General features: G+C 35.9%; 1 protein-coding gene across 3 annotated transcripts in view; it reads right to left on the minus strand.

Annotated features, from left to right (window-relative positions):
* Positions 1-27,795, minus strand: part of LOC149776643 (uncharacterized) — a 65,665-nt gene that overhangs the window by 15,021 nt on the left and 22,849 nt on the right. For 2 of the 3 annotated variants that reach the window (XM_089941155.1, XM_089941154.1), the window contains exons 4-7: positions 23,072-23,332; positions 21,167-21,761; positions 11,605-11,670; positions 6,496-6,705 (exon numbers count right to left, since the gene is read on the minus strand). In XM_089941155.1, the coding sequence (XP_089797281.1) occupies positions 6,496-6,705; positions 11,605-11,670; positions 21,167-21,761; positions 23,072-23,332 (1,132 nt within the window). Of the gene's footprint in view, positions 1-6,495; positions 6,706-10,323; positions 10,347-11,604; positions 11,671-21,166; positions 21,762-23,071; positions 23,333-27,795 lie in introns of those variants that run through there. The other variant, XM_089941156.1, reaches the window with a different exon arrangement.

A 27,795-nucleotide genomic window follows, 5' to 3' on the forward strand; every position in this document is an offset into this window, starting at 1 on the left:
AAGGATGCTAACTCTTCTAGCTTAAATATACGTGATGACAGGTTCTGTTCATAAGATCATCAATGTGCATCTATTATGCATTTCAATTCATGAAGATTATGTCCATACCTTATGAGTGCCAGTGCAACTATTACATTGAAATATAGTATATTATTCAAAGCTATCTGCAAACAGCATTTTTTTTTCTTAGTACCACTCAACTCAAACCCCAATCCAAACTCCTTGTCCCAATAATACTATATATCAAGTTATGAAATGCTTGAAAACATAAATAAATCTGCATAACATAATTATGAAAATTTAAATATTTTCAGTGTAAGGATGTTCTGAAACACAAGGCACTACATTTAATCTGCCAATTTCGCAATACAGTTAACTTCTAAAAGAGAAAAGATCAGCTTTAGATAATTTCTAAAGAATCACTGATGACATGAAACATCATCCTCATAAAATATATATGCATTAATGTAAGAAAGCCAATTTTTCACTAAATTATGTTTCTCCTAGAATTATACACATTTAAATTTATTTTAGGACTGTAAGTCTTACTACCTCCTGAGGGGCCCTGAGTGGCCGAGTGGTCTAAAGCGCTCTCCGTTACGGATCACTGCCATCTCACCTCAGTCTGCGTAGGTTCAAGTCTCGGATTCGGCCAATGTGGGTATGTGAGAAAGCTTGCCAGTAGCTTCTCGAGGGTCGGTGGTTCTTTCCGTGGTTTTCCCGGGTTCTTCCTCCACCATTAATACTGGCCGCCATGTATAGCCTATCGTGTGCTGAAAAATGGCATTAAACCCTACAACAACAACAACAACAACTACCTCCTGATTCCAGCCCTTCCAAAGATGAAATATTTGTCTCCTCTCTTTATAGTATATATATATATATATATATATATATATATATATATATATATATATATATATATATATATATATACAAGATAAGGGTATTAACTCTTGCCCATTAAATCCCCTTGCAACCTACAGGTGGTGCAAGTTTTAAGTGGCACAGAACAATGTGTAATGGGGTGCTTGCATTGATTGGAAGGTAATAAAATGTAACATAACTGCATAAGTATTCTAGGAGAAAGAAATTTTATTGAAAAATTCGCTTTCTCCTTTGAATACACTCCCTGATCACATTAATGTTAGGAGAATAAGTGATAGGAGAAGGGAATTTTTAGCATTACCTTGGTTGACCTCTGAGGGAAGAAGATTGGATTTCCCATATGAAGGTTAACCCATTCTCCTTACTTGGGAGCAGCACAACTGGAGGAGATGTAGTTTAGTCTGGGAAGAAAATTTCCAGGTGAATGCTACACAAGCTACATAGGGTGCCTATCCAAAGGCTGCACTGATAACAACTGGGTCTGGTAGCACTTGTGTGACTGAGAATGACTCTTAACAGAATCAGAGTTTGTCGTTGTGGAGGCAAGACCCAAATATTATAAAACTCGAGATGGTTTATTGTGCATTCTAACTGATGGCCTTGATGATATCTTTGATAAATATTCCACTGTCAAGGCAAGGCTAGCATAGATTGCTCTTGTTTCATGAGCAGCGATGTTCATGAGGCAACTCTGTTCTCAGGATGTCAGAGTATGTCATGCATACTACCCATTTCAACCATGATGAGTTTATTTCCTCTTTCCCAGGTTTAACTGTGAAAAAGAGGCATCTTTGAGCACCTCAAATTGGCTCAGTTGGCTTCAGATAAAGTTCGAACACATGTACCACATCCTGTTTGAAAGCCTCTTATCAATACAGGAGAGAGGTTGTATGATGACCTTTTGATTGCCCACTGACAGCATCCAATTCCTGTCATCAAATCTGGTTTGCATCATAATGACTGAGGACTGACAAGCCATCTGATCAAACTTGAAGGTATGCTGGGTTTACAGAGACATCAAGCCAAAGCAAACACTATATAGGAAACCAGTTTTGTATGAAAGGAGTTTCAGCAAGGTCCTGGCTAAAGGCTCAAAGTTGTTTAATTTCAGCTAAGTCAGAACTCTGAAATGATTTCACTTATGACAACAGTTTGAGTGATTTAAGCCTATGCAAGTCTAGCATTTTATTTGTCTGATCTTTGTGTGTTCCTCCAGTGAATTCACCGAAGACTTTCCAAATGGAGTTTGTGTTGCTCTTTTTGTTTTCAAACAATAATTGATAATAATTTTTTTAGCTTTTTTAATAATACTTGTTATTTTATTTCTCCATACTTTATATTGTGCATGGTTTCCCATAGCCTTGTTGTTGTTGTTGTTGTAGGGTTTAACGCCATTTTTCAGCACAAGATAGGCTATACATGGCGGCCAGTATTAATGGTGGAGGAAGAACCGGGAAAAACCCGGATAAAACCACCGACCCACGAGAAGCTACCAGCAAGCTTTCTCTCATATCCACATTTGCCGAGCTCGAGACTCAAACCCACGCAGACAGAGGTGAGATGGCAGTGATCCATGATGGAGAGCGCTTTAGACCACTCGGCCACTCGGGGCCCCCCCACAGCCTTGAATTGGTCTTATGTTTTCATAGCATCTAGGGTTTCAGTAGTAAGCCAATTAGGTTGAATTTCAGTCTTTACTCGATGTACTTTCAGTGGTGCATGCTTAGAGACTACATCCATGAATAAGTCAGTCCACACCCTCAGAGCTTCATCTATGTCATCCAAATTTTGGATCATATTCCATGGAACTTTATGTAAGTCATTGAGAAATTGTTCTTCATTAAATTTTTTGAACGATCTGTAAGTGATCATTTTGTGTGTATTTTTCTTATTTTTCTTGCACTTAACCTTTCTTGTCAAAAAAGTAGGATAGTGGTCACTAAGACCAACATTCGATACATTAATACAAGCCACATTGTCCGGTAGGTTGGTATAAATGTAATAAATAAGAGTGCTCAATTTTTCTGTTACCCTTGAAGGCTCATTTACCAGCTGTTCTAGGCCTAATGATTCAATAAATTCTATCCAGTTGTTCCTTATTTATATCTCTGAGTATATATATTTCTTTTTCCTGTGCTAGAACCTTTTCTAGTTGTTTCAAAAAGTTATCATTCCAAATTGCTTTGGAGGAAGATGGCCTATAAATGAAACCAACTAGGAATGATTTTGCATTATTTTGAAAAATGTCCACCTAGATACTCTCAATTTCATGTGACTTAACAAGTCAAGTTGCCTTTCTGCATTTACATCTTCCCTACTTTATACAAGACCCCCCCCCCCTCACTGTCTCTCTGTCCCTACGTAATGGTTTATTGTAGCCTTGACAGTGAAATAGATCATCATTGTGGTAGCATTTAATTTGGTTTCAGTGAGTCCTAAAACATGTGTATTATTTTCCTTGGAAGACAACATTAACTTAATCTGGTATATTTTTCCCACTATACCTTGTACATTTAAGTGACCTATGTTAAAACCTTTTGTATTTAGTTTCATATCAATTATATGTCATCATGCAATGGGGTATTCACTGAGATTGTTTCCATATTACTTTTATCATTCTGACATCCTATTTCTATTATTAATGTTCATATATATAAGCATCTTCAAAGTCACACATAAACCCTGGAAATCCATTAACTTTTCATCTACAACAGTGTCCACTGAACAGTCAAGAGTCTCACTAGGTACATTTAGATTTGTTGTAAATGAAGCATTGGCATTCTCCTCTTTGCCAGCTTCCTAATATGTATAATACATTGATGGACAAAGTCTTTGTGTCCATATTTATGGCATCTGAAGCATTCGATCTGTTTGCCATAATGGCATACCTGTGGCATGTGCCCAGTTTCTCCACAGTAGATACAGTACTCTTATTATAGTGCCTGAACATGGGGGCATACATGTTAATATTTCTCAGTAGTTAAGAGGTTCCTTTTCTGCTTAAATGAATTTTGTCCCTGTGGTAGAGACTTAAGGTGACATCCTGGTTCTGAAGAAAGAAAGATGTGTATTGTGGAATGTACTGTAGGACGGTTGAAGTTTTACATAGGTCAATTATCAGTTCATTGATTTCTTTGGCCTTGGTGTCCACACGAGGAGGTAGACCTGATATCATTATTTTACATGTATTTGGGCTGCAATACCTAGCAGAATACAGTAAACTTTCAAAATCTGTTCTGATTTGATTTTGTGACCTTCCCTCACTGGCATCATTTCCACCTACTAAAATAATAATTTGGTTGTATTTAGTTAGGACACTGTTCATTATTCTGTCTGTGATGTTGTCGATTTTCGCACTTTTTACAGTCTGTACATCTGTTTTAAAAAGTCTCCTTAGTATTATACTTTTCAATATTGAGGAGCCAATTATTGGTCTTATCTTTTCTGGCTGGTGATTCATGTGTTGGACTCAGGATTGCATTTCAGACACACATCTTGGAGGAAGGGGTGCTGAAATTGGTGTTTCAGTTGTGCTGATGTTAACACATTTGTCTGAGCAATGGGAAATGCAGTTGTTGGTGCAGGCAACAGAATTGTCTGAGCTAAGAACACTGGGTGTACACTTATTGCTGTTGCAGGTGTGACACATGACTGAGAGGGGGTACTGTTGTTTGCAATGCAGGATTACTTTGGGTATCAGTTTTTATTTGCATGGTCATTTTACATTTTCTCTTGGCTGGTATTGGTATTGTCTGTGTCTGAGCATCTGACATTGTTTCTATTTGGAAGTCTGTCTGAATTGCTATTTCCAAGGAGGTTACTTGCTCCTTAATCCTTCCCTGTGCTGACATAATAGCATGTAACTAGTTTTATTTCTTCAATTTGGGCCTCCAAGTTCCTAATTGTTTTTTTATGTATACAGATGAAGAAATCATTAAGGTTTAAGCCATAGTAATAATAATAATAATAATAATAATAATAATAATAAAGACTTTATTTAGAGAAGGTAACTCAGTTAGTTACAGAACTAATCTACCTTGATGCCTTCTATCTGTTATGTACAATAGATACAGTATATGCAACATATATATTGAAGTGAAGAGTCTGGCTTGACACTAAATAATTAAGTAATTTTAAAATTCAAAGTATCAAGCCTGGAACACATGCACAGGCATCAGTGAAAACATAAACATATATACAACATAAAATATAATTCTGCAATGAAAAATTCAGCTATGAAAATGATGTAAAAGTACAGAAAAGCAGGCAGTATTTTTTGTACTAGAACTGTTCAATTTTCTAAAGATTTCATCCATTTAAGACATTGATTGTGAAAAGATGAAATGCTAGGAGCCTGCCGTATGTCACTGGGAAATTGTTGTTCCATACTAGTGGACCAGTATATTGAAAACTTTTTATAAACAATTCTTTCTTTGGCCTTGGTATAATGTCATTTTTTCTTCTTATGGACCTTAAATTTGGAGTGCCATCAGCATCTCTTTGGTGAAAGATGTTGCTTAGATAGACAGGAATGGATTTTCTGGATACTTTATTCATCAATATGGCCTTTCTAAGAAATATTCTTTCATATACTGTTAAAATCTTTATATTATTCATTGCATCTTGAAAATTGTCTATACTTTGATCTAGACTTAAATGGCAAGCCCTCTTTTGGAGTCTTAAAAGTGTTGTTATGTTTGAATTAGGGTATTACCCAAAATTACATTACAATAGTCCAGATATGGCTGAATATAACTTTTATAAAAGATGACCCTATACTGAAGAGGAATGTATGTTTTGATTTTTCTCAGTAGCCAAAGAAAAGAATTAACCTTTTTTGAAATATGTTTAATTTAAATAGACCAAGTAAGATTGTTATCCACAAATACACCAAGAATTCTATCTTGAGAGGTCATATTGAGGCTCACATTGTCAAATAGAACCTGGAGTTTGTTACTATCTAGCCTTGCTCATTTTTGTTGTGTTTTAACTAGTAGGGCTTTCATTTTTCTGTATTTATGATCATACGTTTTTCCTTGCACCATACTTGAAGTCTGTTGAGAGCATCTTATAAGTTATTTTCAAGTACTGTTTTGGTTTTACCAAACTCAGACAGTGTAGTATCATCTGCATAAAGGTCAGTGGAAGAAATTGAAGTTCCAATTTTAAGAGGCAAATCGCTGATAAATAGTATGAATAACAGAGGCCCAAGAATAAAGCCTTGTGGTACCCCACAATTAATATTTTTACTTTCATAAAGTTGACCATTTAAAGATACTTTTTGCACTCTATTAGTTAAGTAAGAAGTATCACTGTAATGCATTGATTTATGGAGCGTGTAATTGCCTGACACACTGGAGGGGTGTTAATTTTATTGCCTGAGTCATTTAGGTCAAAGACTTTAGGAGCTGTTTCATGTTTGGTACTACATCTAGTTGCTGGTGTAGATGTCAGCATATAACTGCCTTTTGCATGGGTATTCTCATCCTGTCTACATTTACAGAATGAAGACACATTTGTACTGGAATTGCACTGTACAAAGTGTTAAATCAATTTTAGGTTTCTTAATTGATGAATTTTTAACACAAGCTTAAGAGTACTTTTTACCTGAGGGTCTCGGTTTTGGTCCTAACTTCCAAGTCTTCTTCTGTGACCCTGCAACTTGTTCAAAGACCAATAACTGTTTATCTTGAAGAAAGTACAGCAGAGGGTTTGCACCTTTCCTTGAGGATCCTAAATTGCAATTCTTGCTAACATCTTTTGCCTCAACGCCACCACTTTTGCTTGCTATAAACTTTAAGATGGAGTCAAAATTGTCTGAAATGAAAAAATTCAGAAAAAGTCCACAGTTACACTCAAAGTTTTAAGTAAATATGGTTATTAAAAAAGAATTTTTTTAATTAGATAAATGTTTAAAAGAAATTATAATTAAATTAGAAGAAAGTCTGTGTTACTGTAACATTTTCCACAAATTATGTTCCACAAATAAACCTGCTAATGTATGAGAATAAGTAGACATACACTTATACCAAAGAATGCTGGTACTGACTTGCATGTATGATGGTGGGCATTGAGTAATGGCACACACTTTAGAAACTGGCCCTAAGATGTTCTAAATATCTTCAAAATTTCCAAAGTAAATATCAGGAAAATATATCAAATGCAAATATCTCAAGCTGAAAAGGGAATAAGCAAATATGTCACCTGCTTAATACTGATTAGCAAATCTATTTAATATTTTATTTTTTAAAAGCTTTTCATGTATGGTTATGGTTATAACACTCTTTCAATTCTGGCATCAAACAATTTGGTTCCCATATATCTCTAAATTTCTAGTAATCATGAACCCAGCTAGTGTAGCCATGTTTGAACCCAGCTATTAAAACTGTGTTTGAACCTAGGTAGCTTATTTGTGTTTTAACCCAACTAGTATAACTGTTTTTGAACCTAGGTAGCTCATTTGTGTTTGAACCCAGCTAGTATAACTGTGTTTGAACCTAGGTAGCTTATTTGTGTTTGTACCCAGCTGGTATAACTGTTTTTGAACCTAGGTAGCTTATTTGTGTTTGTACCCAGCTAGTATAACTGTTTGAACATAGGTAGCTCATTTCTGTTTGTACCCAGCTAGTATAACTGTGCTTGAACCTAGGTAGCTCATTTGTGTTTGTACCCAGCTAGCATAACTGTGTTTGAACCTAGGTAGCTCATTTGTGTTTGTACCCAGCTAGTATAACTGTGTTTGAAAGTAGGTAGCTTATTTGTGTTTGTACCCAGCTAGTATAACTGTTTTTGAACCTAGGTAGCTCATCTGTGTTTGAACCCAGCTAGTATAACTGTTTTTGAACCTAGGTAGCTCATTTGTGTTTGAACCCAGCTAGAACAACTGTGTTTGAACCTAGGTAAGCTCATTTGTGTTTGAACCCAGCTAGTATAACTGTGTTTGAACCTAGGTAGCTTATTTGTGTTTGTACCCAGATAGTTTAACTGTGTTTGAACCTAGGTAGCTCATTTGTGTTGGTATCCAGCTGGTATAACTGTGTTTGAACCTAGGTAGCTCATTTGTGTTTGAACCCAACTAGTATAACTGTGTTTGAACCTAGGTAGCTCATTTGTGTTTGTACCCAGCTAGTATAACTGTGCTTGAACCTAGGTAGCTCATTTGTGTTGTTACCCAGTTAGCATAACTGTGTTTGAACCTAGGTAGCTCATCTGTGTTTGTACCCAGCTAGTATAACTGTGTTGAACCTAGGTAGCTCATTTGTGTTGGTATTCAGCTATTATAACTGTGTTTGAACCTAGGTAGCTCATTTGTGTTTGAACCCAGCTAGTATAACTCTTTTTGAACCTAGGTAGCTCAGTTGTGTTTGTACCCAGCTAGTATAACTGTGTTTGAACCTAGGTAGCTCATTTGTGTTTGTACCCAGATAGTTTAACTGTGTTTGAACCTAAGTAGCTCATTTGTGTTTGTACCCAGCTAATATAACTGTGTTTGAACCTAGGTAGCTCATCTGTGTTTGTACCCAGATAGTATAACTGTGTTTTGAACCTAGGTAGCTCATTTGTGTTTGAACCAAACTAGTACAACTGTGTTTGCATGCTGACCATAAAAATCATTAAGAAGATGAAAAGAGAAAAAAATGAAGAATTATCCTTTATTCTCTAGACCAGAAAATGCATGTCACACACACACACACACACACACACACACACACACACACAAAGAACAACACTTTAACCACAACCTTTAAAGAAAATCATTGAAAATGCCATCATCACCGCTACTGCCACTGAAAAACTAACCATTATGTCCTGTTTTCATTGATATGGACTTCACAAAAATATTTTATTTTGTAGTAATTTGAACTCATGGATCATAATAATTCTTGCCCATTACTCCCATAGCCATTGTCAGGTGGATCATTATAATTCTTGCCCATTACTCCCATAGCCATTGTCAGGTGGATCATTATAATTCTTGCCCATTACTCCCATAGCCATTGTCAGGTGGATCATTATAATTCTTGCCCATTACTCCCATAGCCATTGTCAGGTGGATCATTATAATTCTTGCCCATTACTCCCATAGCCATTGCCAGGTGGATCATTATAATTCTTGCCCATTACTCCCATAGCCATTGTCAGGTGGATCATTATAATTCTTGCCCATTACTCCCATAGCCATTGTCAGGTAGATCATTATAATTCTTGCCCATTACTCCCATAGCCATTGTCAGATGGATCATTATAAGTTTTGCCCATTACTCCCATAGCCATTGTCAGGTGGCTTTAAGCAGAGCAGGATATCTTGAAGAAGATGCTTGCATTGTGAGGAGGGTGGGAAGTTATTCAAGTAATGTGATCGGGTAAGCGTTCTTGGAGAAATAAATTTACTAAAAGATTTGATTTCTCTTCATATGTGTTCCCAATCACATTAGGAAATGAAGTAATAGGAGGAGGGAATGTTCAGCAGCTAACCTATACCACAGGTCTTCCTTTGGGGGAGGAATGCTAGATTCTCTTTGTAAAAGATAACCCACTTTCCTGACTTGACAGCAGCACAACCACTTGAGACAACTAAGATTTTCTGCGTAAATCAAGTTAAAGCTGCCAAAGGGGGCCATCCCCAGATTGTGCTGATGTCAACTGGTAGTCATCTGTGCAACTGACACCTGACCTACCAGATTCTGAATGTGTCTATGTGAGGCTCAATCTCATAGATAAAGATTCAGGAAGATGGACTGTGCATGCCAAGCCTATAGCCGTGATAATTTCTCAAACTGAAATACTGCAGTTTAATGCAATGTTCTCATAGACTTTCCCAATTTCATAGCAAAAATCTTCACAAGGTGACTCTATTCAGTGTGAATTTAGAGCATGCAGAGCATACCACCCATCCCAGGAAATGTTAAAGTCCACCTCAGGCAATGTTAAAGCCCAGAAATGGGTTGGCTCCCTAACCATGGTTACATGTGTCCATATATACCCAGTAAGGTCAATTCTGGTTGGATTTGTTCCCAAAGAATACTTATCATAAGCCAACTTTAGCTGTGCCACTGAATCAAACAGTAGTATTATGTCACCCACGACAATGATCCCTTGAATCAAATGATTTTGAAAAGGGGTGCCACTGTAATGAGTGCATGCAAAGGTGCCATTGTAATGAATGCATGCAAAGGGGTGCCACTGTAATCAGTGCATGCGAAAGGGTGTCACAGTCATGAGTGCATGCAAAGGTGCCATTGTAATGAATGCATGCAAAGGGGTGCCACTGTAATGAGTGCATGCAAGGGGTGCCACTGTAATGAGTACATGCAAAGGTGCCATTGTAATGAATGTATGCAAAGGTGCCACGGTCTGATGACAGGGATTATTACAGAAAATGTGAGTGTTCTGAAGGATTTAATTCTGAGTGAAAAGAAGAGGAATTTTACTTACCATCCACATACAAACGTCAGTCTCTGTAAATATATTAATTTCTATCGTGCGGCCAAAATCCAATAAAAGACAGATTACGAGATAATGCCTCATTCGGTGCATTTTGGTTACCAAAAATGTCAACAACAAAAAAGTGAATATCTCACAACATACAGTACGCATGCTAGATGTCAAGATAAGTGGATTATGATATAACAATGCACTATTAAGATGGTTGGTCAATGTGAACAAAGATTTGTTTATGTAACAATAGATAAATTTCAGTGCATTTTATATCCAGTTTGCGGTTTCCTTTCATGGGACCTCTGAATTTCTCCACACCAAACCAATGGTTTTATATTCAAGTTTAAACAGCCAACAAGGTCGCCAATAAAAACAATCACCAGATGGTATATTTTGCTGCCAATAAGGAAATAAATCCAAGTTTGCAACATTGGTGAAGCTCTGCACGATCCCAGAATAAACTTTTTATACGGATTTTTTGTGGTACTTTTAAGAAGAAAAAACTTATTTTTTGTGTACGAGAAAAATACATTTAAAATTTCAGGAGTCAAGCCACGATCATCTTATATTACTCATACGTGAGATCTCTTCCCCTAAAATGATACTAAAAGTTTGGGGGTTTTTTTTGCACTTTTAAGAAAGAAATTTCTTTTTCATGTACGAGAAAAATACATGCATTCATGTTATAATGGAGTGTGCTATAGCGGGTTCACACTGTACCAACATGAATACACAGTAAGTAAAGATTCACATTTCCCAACAAGCTAGTACCAACATCAATACAGCAAATTTACAGTATGTAAAGATGTAATCCATGTATCCCATGAAGTATAATAAAGACTGCTTGTGGCCTTGTATGAGTTCCCACTTATAAAATACCATAGATTTCTAAATTAATGTATACTTGTTTGAAACAGCTATGACTTTATAAACATAAATGAGTCATCCATCAGAATATTCAGCATCGCTAATGGTTAGTCACTGACAAAAGTCCTGATAAAAATACAAATATAAGAGAAAGCGATAACTGAACAAAGCTACCTTAATAGATGGCTTTTTGGGATCTGACAGTTCCAAATTTTATGGTAAAAATTTTGTCAGTGCTTTTCTGAATTTCACTTGCATATGCTGAATGATGAACATTCATAATATAAATAAATAAATGTATCAACATATCTAACTATGGATACAACAAAGACATTTTGGTGAGCCCAAGCAGTCACTACAGATTTGTTTTACAATATCAGCACATCTCATATGATAACTATTCTGTCTTACCGAAAAGTTCTTGTACATCTAGGTCACTGTTCTGGGCATGGTTTCTAACTTCCATATTACTGGATCCTAAAAGAAAATGAAAACATAAGACTTATGATAGATTTAATTAAACTTTATTAAAGAATTTTTAAAGAACAATAATATAAGCCAAACTGGTCTACATTAAAGAATAAGTGTCAAGACACTATTTGTTATAGTTAGCAAAACCCATGGGATAGTTTTAGCAAAACCCATGGGATAGTTTTAGCAAAACACATGGGATAGTTTTAGCAAAACACATGGGACAGTTTTAGCAAAACCGATGGAAATAAATATAAGTAACACTGCAACAAAAATTGCAGTACAATGTTTTACATAATTTTGGACTTTAACATATTTTTGGTACCGAGGCATATAGGCATCTATATTCATAAATCCTGAGAAAATCAGAAATGTATCCACATGGCATGCATGCCCCAGCCTGCCCTATGCTTGAATGAGTGGTCCAAGCAGAAAAGAGCAATGTCTCCTGCCTAATGTATGAATAAACAAAACAATATTCGCAATGGAAAAAAAAAAGAACGGAAAAGACCAATCTAAAGATTGAAACAAAAACAAAACACCAGTGGGTAACACCAAAACATAACCAATTAATTTATCATTTAATATCCTTGATATCCATGGTTGGAAATTTTGCAAGTAATATCTTTTTACTTACTGGAAATGCTGTTACACCAGTTTTGTCATCAATGGAGAATTTAAAACAAAAACAAACAAAAAAAAGAATAGCTCTAAACAACAGGTTTAAGAAGGAGCTTTGGATTATACAACAATTTCACTTAGCAGTCTTTTGAATGTAGTGTTATAAAAGCAAAATCCCATTCAAACATCTATCAAACTTTGTGTCGTAAATTTGTTTTGTAAATAATGTTTCTCTGAGAATACATATCCAATAACATTAATGCTAGGAGTAATCTTTCTCTGAAAATACTTACTGAATAATGCCAGGAAAAGATTTTACTACCCCTCAAATCCTGCTCTCTCAGAAAGACACACATCTCCCCCCAGCCCAACATAATCTTTCCCATCTATATATCAAATATGCTATTAGAAAAATCCCCCACAAATTACCTCCCCTTTCCACACTAGATGGCTACCTGCATACTGGATGATCATCTGGTAAAAGCTTCAGAAGAGCACAAATGAGGACACATGCATTTCCAGAGAAATCTTGGTGGACTTTCTCAGGGAAATACAGTTCACTTCAAAAATGCACTTTCCACATTGAAAATACATTCCACAAACAGAGTCATGTTTGGAGAATAGGTAAATATGGGAGAAAATGAACAAGCATCTAACCTCTATAACAGTTATGATTTATGGGAGATATTGCATCAACTATGCATTTGTTATGATCATTGACGAACAATACCATTTGTTATATCTGCTGATGAACTTGCTGCGTATGTGTAAGTTCAGTTATTTTTAATTGCTTGGTTTAATTTGTATGCATGAGGTTGATTTAAGCATGTTAGTCTTGGATGTCAGAAATTACATACTCATGGCTTTCATAATAAATATCTCATTCATGTTCACTTATGTGTCGTCACTTGATCCAATTGTTTCATTAGAACCACGGAACCATCTGATCTAAACTGAAGATAGTTTGGATCAATGGAAAGGGCACTAAACTTGCTCACCCTGCATGCAGAAACTAATGTTATATATAAAAACAAATTGTTTTATAAGATAGCTGCTTCAGTTCAGTTCCTTTCTAGCCTGGGATTCAAACAAATGAATCATGTCAGAACCAATGAAAGGTTCCACTTGAGAAACTGAGCTGAGTGAACCAATCCAATTCAGATCAAAATTAGCTGGCAAATCCAACAGGTCCTGTTTGTGAGAAATATCCCTTCTACTGCAATATTTTAGCGTGCAAAATCATGAAACACTAATATATAATATGGACTAATTATAGTCAGGGACTTGAAAAATGAAGTATGGCAGGTTGTAGTTCCACATCATTGTAAAGAGACCCATCAGTGGCCAACTGCAAAGTGCACAAATTCAGTAAAGATTGACGGATAACGAAAATACTCAGCATGATGAATGTAACCCATTCTTGATAATGGATTTGAGAGGACACTGACCCTTCCAGCAATTTGACTGAGCTGGACAATAATGTCATCACCAGTGCAAATAAATAAGACAACGGCACAGTTTTAGGAGACTGGTAATCAACAGAGAGTTGTGCAACATAATGGAGATTACCCTTCCACAAAGTTGGTTCTTTCAGAAATAAAAGGTGTTAATAAAAGTCTTCATTTAAAGACAATTGATGTCAATGACTCTCTCCTGCAGCCATCAGTTGCTGCTGACCATTCTGAAGTGCATAAAGAGGCAAGCTCCTTAATCACAGAGCAGCTCTACAGATTGAAATCTCCAGCCGAGGCCTTTCTAAAAGAATTTCTGTGGTAAGTCATTGCAATATTCATTCTAGAAATGAAAAAAGTAGGCCCCAACGGCTCTTATTATGTTGAAAACTTGGGTCATTTAGAAACAAGAATCCCTGAAGGAACTGATGCTCTATTGGCCAAAAAGAATGTAAAGGAATTTAATATATGACAATTTCTTCCTTTTAATTGCAAAGTACTGAAATCATCTCTGATATTCTTCAACGATAACAATATTTTCACATTAGCTCTTGAGCTGGACATTCTGGACATCATATTTGCACCCTTTTCATTTAGGACCAAGTATACATCATTATCTATTTCTATGCTGTATGTTTAACTTTTGTCCATGATTGTAGATTGTAAGAGTTATTTGTAAATAACATATTACATAGATAACTTAAGTTCATGATTTGCAGATTATACTTTAAGATAATACAAACATGTTGACCATTTGACCTAAGAAGGTTTTAGAAAGCATACCTGCTTTTTGCCTTGTTTGTAAATTATAACTAATTTGTTTACTGATATTTAGTTCAAGGTCTAGCATTAAATTGTTCTAGAAGAGATGTTGTTTATGAATGTGATGGGAAAATGACCCACATCCTGGTAATCTTCTTGGGTCATAGTTTTTTTTACAATCTTCTGAAGTAACAAAATTATTCATTCCTTTTAGTTCAGTTGTGTTTAAGTTTAAATTGAGGAGTCATTTATTTAAATTATTCATTGAAATTACAAAGTTCTCACTGACATTTTGGGCTAAGTTACTATTTTGTGATTAGTGTGAATTCATTCGAGGACATGCTGGATTATATCAATATGATACATCATGACTTGTGGCATATCAGCTTAGCCAAGACTATAGGCGTGTCTGCACGTTCAATACTGAAATTAATTCAGAACACTCTGAACTACAAATTTTTGGGATTTATTTACAAAACCGTAAATTCCTTTTCATTTTTCACTTTGTACTAGTTGCAGTATTACAAAAATGAGGTATAAACCATATAAAACATCAATTTCTTATACTTAATGTACCGATGAAAAAGATATGTGCAAGATTAAATTTAGGTCATATAAATGTAGAATTTAATGGATTGTATAGAGAACATCCTAGCACAGAGTAGCAAAAGTAAAAAACTGGCTTAAAGGAGACTAGAAATCAAAATTTTCCTTTTACGTATGTAATTCTCTACAGATTTTAGTTCGAGTGCAATGTTTATAAATTAAATATCGTAAGAGGGTAGTGATTATATTGCGTGGAAGATACCACGATTCCGTAAATTGCCGAGTTTTTCCGAGTTTTAATAAGACGACAGATCACGTGGTACCGTGACGCTATACTAGCCAGTCCTCGAATACAAACATAAACATTGGCGAGCGAGGCAGACAGGAGACCACGTTTGGGTTGCACATTCAAAAGTTGAATCTGCAGTCTGATATAATAGTTTATGTACTGTACTGGTAAGTGCTAAAAGAAATTTGTTAGGCACAGGCCCCGGGCTGGTGACTTAAATAAACTAAAGTCCTGAATGAAATTCCACAAGCCCGGACAGTTCATACCTGTCAACTCTCAAGCCGGGAGAAAAACCTCCCGATTTTGGGGGTATTTCCTCATCTATATCCCGATCTCGTAATATCTCTCAATTTTGCGCAGCGAAGTCCCGATTATTACATTATGTCTGTCAATTTTCATTTGTCAGAAGAAAAAACCCAACCCCAAACCATTTTTAAATATAACGTATGCAATCCACAGTCTAAACTGCCACACTGCTGACATCGTAGCGATATGACTGAAAAATTGTTAAAGCTACGTTAAAAATTCAAATCACACGCACACACGTCTAAACCCAGCACTGGACGAAATAATTAATATCATACAACAGTTTTTTCTTCTTTTTTTTTTCTTCAGTAAATAGAACGTGAAGATTAAACATTATTCAAGTAAATTTCAGATTTTTTAAAGAACTACAACAGTACTATAGTAAAAAAAAATAATTAAAAAAATAAAATTGTCACCAATTAGCTTAAATGAATGATCACGTTGAAATTTTCTCTGCAAACAAAATCGCATCTCCATTTCCGCCAAAGAAACTCGGCCAGTTAACACCCGACATTCCTCTACCGCATATGAAAAGTTTAATTGCCATGATTAAATTACAAGGAATAAAACAAAATATACCATGCAGTATATGTGGCCCTAAAGAACTAATTCTGAATAAATATTTTAATCAGCAAACAGTGTTACATGCATTAAGACTTTAACCTAAGGAAATAAGGTGGGGTATAAAACTTGAGAAAAACAGTTGCCACATGTACGGTAACTTGTGACTGCAGATTTGAACTGTTAAAATGAAGTCCATGGCATCGTAATTAACAACAAAATAGGCATCGTTTATTTGGTAATCAATTGCTGGTGCTTACACATACACACACTGTCGAACACGGTTTCTTTGAAGTATGTCCGAAGGGCAGTCCTTTTCACAAGATCAATGCAAGGATAAGGATTCTGTTCATTAGTCACACCGGCTTTATTGTTTGCGTACTTAAATCAAAACTTTAGCTATTTTGAAATTTAGCCAGAACTGACCAGAATATGCAAAAGGGGCTTGTCATGGGGGAATAATAAGGCGTATCACAGCGAGAAAAGGCACGTCAAATGGGCGGTCGCACATTGGGGCAAGGGGGGGGGTCAATAGTCCCCCCGTTCTATTGTCAGACAGTTAATGTGAAACTTTGACCTTTTTTTTAATCACTGCTTTTTAAACTGCACAAGGAATAGCTTTATATCAGTTCCACTTAATACAGATTACTGTTTATGCATGCTACATGTATACAATGTATTTTTTATAAAAAAATTTAATTTTTATAAGATTACTGAAAATTGTGTTTTCTCGAAACACGACAGGTTTAGAATCTTATTTTTAGCAAAGCTTCCATTTGATTAAAATCAAATCTAAATTTCACCTAGGACAGTGGTGATTTGATTTAGATTGTGCTGTGTTAAGGCATGTATGTCAACATCTTGAAAATACATTTACTCATTTCACCAGCGCAATCAAAGTTTCCTCAAACAATTTTTGTTTCGACAAGCCTGACGGGCACCTCACTCTGAATACAGGATGGGTCGAAACTAAAACCAGAAGGGGCCCAGGGTGTCGGGCTATCAGATTTGTTGTTAGCACTGCTGTTTTAGATATAAGATATGTGGATTGATTGTTGCATTTTGTGGTCACTTACTCGTCCTATTTTCGTAACTCACACGTTTAACTCTTTTCCCAGGATTTAAAATGTCCAAAGGTATGTCTGGAACAGCGCCAACTTTTAGTCCAGGCCTAGCATTTGCGTATCTTTGAGCTGCTATTTTTTCATGATCCCTCTCGTAACATTCCTTTGAGAAATGTAATGAGCACATAGTGCTGTATGGTGTTGCTTTGAAATCGACTCGTTTGTAATAATGTACCCATTCTTTCATGGTGCCTATATCTTTCGGAAAAAAAAAAACATGTCCACGGGCTTTTCTTAATGTTCTATTACACCCGTAAGCAGCGCAAAACGGTATTGTCTTTTACTCTGGCAACTCCCACTTGGGCTGCTGGAGTCGCTACTATGACGTCACATCCAAAAGTAACCGAATAGGGGCGGAAATTTTGCATAAGAGGTCACGGAAATTCAGCTCATAGAAGATAGGCCAATATTTAAATATTGGCATTACGGTCGCAGATGATACTTCAGAATAAGGTTTTCTGCCTTAGTACTTTTATTATTATTCTATATTTCCATTGGTTTCTGGTCTCCTTTAAGCAAGATATATCCCAGCAGCCATGTAGTGGGTAGAAAGGGGTGTTAACCTGGAAAAATTGCTTCAATTTGTCTACATAGTACATAGATAGAAAGATGTTTTCCATCCTTCCAAGAGGGCTGGGTTTAGAGGCAGCAAAAAAAACTATTTTAATGTAATGTGATCAGGTAATGTATTTGCTGGAGAAATAAGGACTCAAGTGTAATAGTATACATCTTAAAAGTTTTATAGATATGAATAAGGATTCGATAACTTTTGTAACTATTAGTTTCTCATATTGATACTTTTCTTTAAGTATTTGAAACAAACAGTAAATTTCACTTCAAGTGTCAGTCTATCTGTATTTTTCTCTCTCTCTCTTTAAGTACTACATACAAATAAAGCAAAACCTGTCTTGTAAGACCACAGCCATAAAACATTATCCATCTATTCATTGCACTGATTCATGAATTTAAAAGTGTTCTGACCTGTTATGAGAGACCAGTTGCCATGAGAGACCATTTTATTGGCATAAAGATAGGTCTCTGAAGACTGGCTCTTCTGTACAAAGCAGTCCTGGGTCTCTGTAAGTTGAACTACACATATATGTATCTAGTGCACAATGCCGTCTTGGGTCTCTGTAAGTTGATCTAAACATATATGTATCTAGTGCACAATGCCATCTTGGGTCTCTGTAAGTTGGTCTAAACACGGATGTATCTAGTGCACAATGCCATCTTGGGTCTCTGTAAGTTGATCTACACATACATGTATCTATTGCACAATGCTGTCTTAGGTCTCTGTAAGTTGATCTCTACATATATGTATCTATTGCACAATGCCGTCTTGGGTCTCTGTTAAACTGATCTGCACATATATGTATCTAGTGCACAATGCCATCTTGGGTCTCTGTAAGTTGATCTAAACATATATGTATCTAGTGCACAATGCCATCTTGGGTCTCTGTAAGTTGGTCTAAACATATATGTATCTAGTGCACAATGCCATCTTGGGTCTCTGTAAGTTGGTCTAAACACGGATGTATCTAGTGCACAATGCCATCTTGGGTCTCTGTAAGTTGATCTACACATATATGTATCTAGTGCACACTGCTGTCTTAGGTCTCTGTAAGTTGATCTCTACATATATGTATCTATTGCACAATGCCGTCTTGGGTCTCTGTTAAGCTGATCTGCACATATATGTATGTAGTGTGTTTTGCCTATCTTTCCCAACCATTTAACGGGTTTATTTAATGTGTGCATTTGTGTGTGTGTATCCTTTGTATTCATTTCATTCAGCATATCTCTTCTTCTCATTTAACTTTTTATATGCGACATCTTTGAAAGAATATGAAATTGAAACGTCATGCATCACCTACCAGGTATGCCATTTGTGTATATAGTTTATAATGATTTTTCTCAGGATACACTACTTTACCTACAAGATTCACAGTTAAAGTGCCTCAAAAACATTTGAATTGTGTATCTGACAGATAAATTGGTCAAGTGTTAGCCAGTTAAATTGTGTATCTGACAGATAAATTGGTCAAGTGTTAGCCAGTTAAATTGTGTATCTGACAGATAAATTGGTCAAGTGTTAGCCAGTTAAATTGTGTATCTGACAGATAAATTGGTCAAGTGTTAGCCAGTTAAATTGTGTATCTGACAGATAAATTGGTCAAGTGTTAGCCAGTTAAATTGTGTATCTGACAGATAAATTGGTCAAGTGTTAGCCAGTTAAATTGTGTATCTAACAGATAAACTGGATAAGTTGTTGTTGTTATTGTTGTAGGGTTTAACATCATTTTTCAGCACATGATAGGCTATACATGGTAGCCAGTATTAATGGTGGAGGAAGAACCCGGGAAAACCCTGGAAAGAACCACCGACCCACGAGAAGCTACTGGCAAGCTTTCTCACATACCACATTGGCTGAATCTGAGACCCGAACCCATGCAGACAGAGGTGAGATGGCAGTGATCCGTAATGGAGAGCGCTTTAGACCAAGCAGCCACTTGGTTAAGTGTTGGCCAGCTTAATTGTGTATCTGACAGATAAACTGGTTAAGTGTTGGCCAGCTTAATTGTGTATCTGACAGATAAACTAGTTAAGTGTTAGCCAGCTTAATTGTGTATCTGACAGATAAACTGGTTAAGTGATGACCAGTTATTGTTTCAATTTCCTATGGTTTCATTATGTTTTAACAAGTCTCTTGAGATCTTTTTCACTGAACTGATCTGCTCAAAGCAAATTTACAAAAGCATGATTTATGAAATCAGAAATTAATTTTTTATATATTTTTCATTGATCTGCTTCATATATTATTTCTAGTTATGAGACATTTTCATTTCTTAGTGCTTACTTTTACACACAGATTGTCAAGTCAATCAGGCATTTGTTCTTTAATGTACAATTCTAAATTTAAATCTTTTATGAAACAAATCAGACTGATGTTAATAAAATGCTTTAATTTCTTCAATGAAATTGTACTACACCTGCTTAATGCTAACTGACAAGGGAAGTAACTAGACAACACAAGTTTGTCTGCATTTGATTTTCATTTTGCAGTCTGAAATCTTATGTATGATATTATCTTTAAGGCAAATTACATCAGAATTTTTAGATCTTCAATTATCAGTAGCATTCCTAATTGAAATAATCTAGATGCATGCTTCTGAAAATACAATTCCATTAGTCTTTTGTCTTAATTACAACAACATTCCAATCAAGAAGGTAAGAAACTGTACTTGAATTTCCCTTCACTGCAATCAATGTACACTTGAACGTTCTGTTTATCCTATTTTAGCAACATAGTTGGTTAGCATGGCACTAATCAATATAGTCAGTTAGTATGACACTAATCAATACAGTCAGTTAGTATGGTACTAATCAACACAGTTAGTATGGCACTAATCAATACAGTCAGTATGGCACTAATCAACAGTTAGTATGGCACTAATCAACACAGTCAGTTAGTATGGCACTAATCAACACAGTCAGTATGGCACTAATAAACAGTCAGTTAGTATGGCACTAATCAATACAGTCAGTATGGCACTAATCAATACAGTCAGTTAGTATGGCACTAATCAACACAGTTAGTATGGCACTAATCAATACAGTCAGTTAGTATGGCACTAATCAACAGTCAGTTAGAATGGCACTAATCAACACAGTCAGTTAGTATGGCACTAATCAATACAGTCAGTTAGTATGGCACTAAAGCTTTGTAGTTTACTATAGAAATGTGTTTTCCTTGGCAATGGCCAACAATCCCATTTCTGAAAATACTGATGTACTTCTAAGTTGTTATATTTTCGAATATTTTTTCAACTTGTTTTTCTCACCTGTTTGTTTTATCTGAGTCCTCAATAATTCATGTTCACCTTTAACTGCACTTATTTCTCCTTTCATTGCAGTGATTTCTCCTTTCAGTTCCTGACGCACATCCTTAATTTCTGTTTTCACTGCCTCTTGGTCCACACTTATTTCTTCTTTCACTGCAGTGATTTCCCCTTTCAGTTCCTGACGCACATCCTTAATTTCTGTTTTCATTGCCTCTTGGTCCACACTTATTTCTTCTTTCATTGCAGTGATTTCTCCTTTCAGTTCCTGATGCACATCCTTAATTTCTGTTTTCACTGCCTCTTGGTCCACACTTATTTCTCCTTTCATTGCAGTGATTTCTCCTTTCAGTTCCTGACGCACATCCTTAATTTCTGTTTTCACTGCCTCTTGGTCCATCCTCAGTTTTTCCTGGTCACGTTTAAAGAGAACAAGCTCACCGTTAATATCTTCTAACTGTGATTCAACATTCTGTAATTGTGCTTGCAATGAATGGATTTCTTTAGAGGTTGCCTCCAATTCTTCTGATATTTTGATTTTGGAGAGGTCTGAGTTGTTGTCTATGAATGTTCTCAGTGCTGGTGTCATTTGTGCATACTGAAACAGTAAAGAACATCATATAAAACTCCAAACTCATTTTTGATTTACGCTTGTAGCTAATATACTCATTATCATATTTGAGTTGAATAATTAGTATCAATTAAATCAATTAAATCTACTTCCTAACCTCACAAATGATCATTCCAATTTATGTTAAAGGACAAGGAAACAAATTAGCCAGTAATCAGTTTTATTGCCCATTGAAGGGGTCAATATCTCATACTACCCAAGAATATGAAAATTAAGGTAGGGATAGTTAAGATATTGTGCATTCCCTTATGTCATTCATTCAGCAAAATTAAATGTGATCAATATTCTCAAATTATTGCATTTAGAATAACTGCAACAGGTAAAGTGTTATGAGAAATAAAGGTGATAGGCACACACAAAATAATTTTCTCTGCAAGAATGTTTGTAGGATAGACAATATTCTGCATGGATCAGTCTCCATCATGGCACAAATCCAACCTCCTCGGGTCAGATTTACAGTCAAACCTGTCTTATTCAACCATCTATGGGAAAAGGGCAAACTGACCTCTTAACACAGGTGACCTCTAAATGGAGGTTCAACCATCAAACCTGGTTTCTGAAGCAATATTGTAACAACAAATAAATTATAATTATTACTAATGTTCTTGCTGTTGTTGCTGCTGTTTGTTTTTATTTCTTTTACTAATACTCTAAAAAACATTAAAAAATATACTGGTTAAATTTCATGGGAAAGTTTCAGGTAACTGACATAATTTTATTGACATAGAATTCACCATAAATAAGAATAATTTAGAAATTCTGGTGGAAAAGAATTATTTGTAGATTTCTTGAAGCTGAAGATTTTGTCTACTTTTTAATGCAGAATGTCAGTCAGACCACTGTAAGATTTATACCACAGAACATAAGGGTCAAATCTGTTGAAAACTCAGTCAAAAGTAGGTTACACTCACATAATTTTGCCAGATTAATCCACTTCTAGTACTGAAATTGTAAACTTGCCTAATATGCATCAAGATAAAGAGTGTCATGAATGTAAAGCTGTCAGTATTGAGAAACATAAAGTAAACTTCATTATGACATGCAACCATAACAATAATTTCACTGCGTTAAATGCCAAGGTAATCCAATGTAATCATGCTAAAAAAAAAAAAAACATAATGAATGGAGCATGGAAAATAGGTCAGTTTCCTCATTTAATCTATTATGAACAGTACCCTCCATGATGAATACATGGGTACTTTTGTTGTCAATTACTAATAATTGTTATTACTATTATTATTGTTATTGTTATTATTATTATTATTATTACTACTCACAGATTCCATCAGAGACTTCAGTCCTTTGAATTCAGATCCCAGTTGCTTATTTTGCATCTTAAGCCCATTAATTTCTTCTTCACTGTCTCCTGCAGCTTCTTTTACTCTCTCAATTTCTTCTTTAATCTGACTTTGGGCATTCATTAACGAATCTATGTCACCCTTCAGTGCTGACACATCATTCAGTACTTCTGACACCATGTTCTGCAGAACTTTTATTTCTTGCTCTTTGAAACCCACACTGATGTCTTCAGTCTTCAGCTATGCATGGAAATTATTACTACTGTAACATTTCTGTTCACATGAAAGTTAGCAAAACATCGGATTTCAAATGTAGATGAGGCAAATCCTATATTTTCTACTATCATTGAATACTTTTAATAACAAATTACCTTTCAGACTTATGCAGCTCTATTTTCATCACAATAAACCATGCCTTTATTAAGGCCACCTTGCCTGGAACAAAAATGGGTTTACTTTAACCATTTTGTCCCACACACCATGCTATCTTCCTTGAGGGAAACCAATTTTTTAAGGCCACCTTCCTCAAAACTCAAGTACTATATTTGAATCATTCTATCAACTCATGAGATACTACTATGTTATAAGTACACCTGGCATAGCACTAAAGTAGTATAATTTAACCATTCCGTCCCTCTCATAAGAGACAACTCCTTCTTTGAGGCCACATTGCCTAATACAAAAGCAGTTTATTTAAATCAGTCTGTTCCTTTCACAAGAGGCCACCTCATCTTTAAGGCCACCTTACCCTATACTAAAGTAGCATATATTTCCCATTATGTCCCCCACCCACATCACAGGCCACCTCTATTTTAAAGCCATCTTACCTGCTACTAAAGTAGTATATTTAACTATTTTGTCCCCATCATGAATGGCCACCCCTTTTTAAGGCCATCTTGCCCAGTAAAAAAACTAGTATATTTTAAGTTCTGTCCCCATCATGCCACCTTTTCAAAACAGACAGGTTGGAAGCATAAAGTGGGTGCAACTGTGCCATGTTATACACTAAAAACTTTGTCATGGCCTTAAATCTTACATCATCAATAGACCATCATTAAACTTGTCACAGACAGTATCAAGAATCAACGCCAAAGTGCCCACTATTAACTTGTTCAGAGGAATGTAACTTTTTTTAATGTCTTGTCAAAACCATTTTTTATATGTACAAGTCACTGTGTTTATAAGCTCAATGACCTTTGATTTTGAACCCAAGGTCAATTAGGTCTGGTTTTTTCTCTAAAACTCCTTCACATAAGTGCAAACATCATGGTAGTTAGCTCAAGAATATTTTCATTTGGAACCAATTAAAATGAGGAAGAAGTGTTGCAGTGCAATGCAAGAGAAGGGATACTATGGGTTTTCAAATGACCACTACTGTGTGCTGCTTGAGGTTAGATGAACTCCATTTTCATCTAGAACCAGCTATAGTGTTTTAGTGTGAATCCTATCTTGATATGTCCATCCATTCTGGACAAATAGCTATATAAATATTTTCGAGATGACTGTCAAAAGGCAGGCATTTTGGAGGCTGAGTTAGCAACCATATACTGGAAGAAAGAAATGGGGTTATTAGAGCTTTCAAGAGAAAGAGTGATAACATTTTCAAGATTGTCACTGTGGCCTTCTTGTTGGAAGTCTAAATCAGCACCATTTTTAACTGGGAAAAACAAGATATGATAAGAAGTCTTGAAGTGAAAACTCCATGCTGGTGCAACCATATATTCAGGTGAAGCAATGATAACAAGATTTTAAAGATGACCATTGTGGCAGCCATGTTGGAGTTCTGACTGGCACCATTTCCATTCATGGCAACCACTTATCGTAAAAAGTTTTTTTTTAAAGTGGCAACCATCTTGGATAGGCTAGGTGCACCAGTTTCATTTAGGACCAACTCAACATTATAAAAGTCTTCTAGTGAAAATCCCATGTAAGTAAGACTGATAGCAAGTTTTTTTAAAATTACCATGGTTGATGGAAAACAACAGAAGCACTCCAAGCAGCAACTATAATGATTGCATGTGTGATCAACAGTTCAGAATAGGCCAGAGAAAATGGTCTTCCTCTGCCAACCATTAGAATCATATTCCAGAACCATAAAATAGACACAAAAGCCTTCTAATTATAAGTATAGAATATACAGTGGCCTCCCTCTAGAGAAGCCATCCATTTTCTTAAGGCCACATTGCCCTATACTAAATTTTGTATTCTTTTACCGTTTTGTCCTCCTTATTTGTGGCCACATCTTTTAATAGGTCTGCTCTGAAGGCAGAAAAGGTGACCTCTCAACATGGGGACCACTGTACACTAGATATATTTCTCTAAGCTTTCTGCAGATACAATTTCATTCACAACATAACCCCTTTTTAATTGTGAGACTGGCCCCTCTTTCAAAAGGGCACCTTTACAAAGCAATGGTGATGATCTCATAGAACGGGGACAAATGTACTATGTTTCACATTAAAATAATGAGCAGATGCAATTTAATTCACAGCATACCTATTGTGAGATGATCAGTTTTAACATTAGTCACTATCTTTACACATGACTAACCTGGCTTGAATGTAACCAGTCTAATATACACTACTTGTTCTGTCATCCTCAGTAAATGGTACTGATCCAGACATAATGCAGATTTGTTGTTGTTGTTGTTGTTGTGGGGTTTAACGCCATTTTTCAGCACGATAGGCTATACATGGCAGCCAGTATTAATGGTGGAGGAAGAACCCGGAAAACCCCGGAAAGAACCACCGACCCACGAGAAGCTACTGGCAAGCTTTCTCACATGCCCACATTGGCTGAATCTTAGACTCGAACCGCCGCAGACAGAGGTGAGATGGCAGTGATCCGTAATGAAGAGCGCTTTAGACCACTCGGCCACTCGGGGCCCCACATAATGCAGATAAGGAGATAAATAATAAATAAACAGATTTAGTAAGCAGTCAAACTGATGTCAGTCTAATACACTACTTGTTCTATCATCCTCAGTAAATGGTACTGATCCAGACATAATGCAGATAAGGAGATAAATAATAAATAAACAGATTTAGTAAGCAGTCAAACTGCTGTCAGTCTAATACACTACTTGTTCTATCATCCTCAGTAAATGGTACTGATCCAGACATAATGCAGATAAGGAGATAAATAATAAATAAACAGATTTAGTAAGCAGTCAAACTGATGTCAGTCTAATACACTACTTGTTCTATCATCCTCAGTAAATGGTACTGATCCAGACATAATGCATATAAGGAAATAAATAATAAATAAACTGATTTAGTAAGCAGTCAAACTGCTGTCTAATTCACTACTTGTTCTATCATCCTCAGTAAATGGTACTGATCCAGACATAATGCAGATAAGGAGATAAATAATAAATAAACAGATTTAGTAAGCAGTCAAACTGATGTCAGCCTAATACACTACTTGTTCTGTCATCCTTAGTAAATGGTACTGATCCAGACAAAATGCAGATAAGGAGATAAATAATAAATAAATAGATTTAGTAAGCAGTCAAACTGCTGTCAGTCTAATACACTACTTGTTCTATCATCCTCAGTAAATGGTACTGATCCAGACATAATGCAGATAAGGAGATAAATAATAAATACACAGATTTAGTAAGCAGTCAAACTGCTGTCAGTGCTACTTCCCAAAATACAAGCATGGAGACAAATACCAGAGATTTAGTGAGAAGTCTAATTACTGTCGGTTATACTTTCCAACATGCACATATACCTAAGGCTTTAGTAATATAAATGGTTACCAGTGTCATTCATCCCACCATGCAACATGCAAATATACCGACGGCTTTAGTAATATAAATGGTTACCAGTGTCATTCATCCCACCATGCAACATGCAAATATACCTAAGGCTTTAGTAATATAAATGGTTACCAGTGTCATTCATCCCACCATGCAACATGCAAATATACCTAAGGCTTTAGTAATATAAATGGTTACCAGTGTCATTCATCCCACCATGCAACATGCAAATATACCTAAGGCTTTAGTAATATAAATGGTTACCAGTGTCATTCATCCCACCATGCAACATGCAAATATACCTAAGGCTTTAGTAATATAAATGGTTACCAGTGTCATTCATCCCACCATGCAACATGCAAATATACCGACGGCTTTAGTAATATAAATGGTTACCAGTGTCATTCATCCCACCATGCAACATGCAAATATACCTAAGGCTTTAGTAATATAAATGGTTACCAGTGTCATTCATCCCACCATGCAACATGCAAATATACCTAAGGCTTTAGTATACTAGAGTCATATTTCCTAAAATGCTACTTGCAAATATGGCTATGGCATTAGTAATATAAATGGTTACCAGTGTCATTCATCCCAACATGCAAAAATGGCTAAGGCCCTTTATCAAAGTGAAGACTGACTTTGAGAATTTGATACAGGTAGTATGCAGAGAGAGGGCTTACAGAATTAGAGGTCAGGCAATATGTACAGAAGATGTTATGAGAATTAGAGTTGGTAGCTGCATGCAACCTAAAATGTGCAGGTTCAAACCTTATCATTGGACCAGCCAGGGTCTGCTCATGGTGTATACTTGGGCAAGACGAAAAATAACATAGTTGTGGTGCTGTTCTGTAAAACAAAAATGTACTAGATGCCAGCAATATAAACATAGATAAGTTTGAGAACTAGAGGCCAGACAGTATGTAGAGAGGTGGCC

This window comes from Sinohyriopsis cumingii, chromosome 18 (genome assembly GCF_028554795.1).
Source record: "Sinohyriopsis cumingii isolate HCF-2022 chromosome 18, ASM2855479v2, whole genome shotgun sequence".
In the NCBI taxonomy this organism is placed as follows: domain Eukaryota; kingdom Metazoa; phylum Mollusca; class Bivalvia; order Unionida; family Unionidae; genus Sinohyriopsis; species Sinohyriopsis cumingii.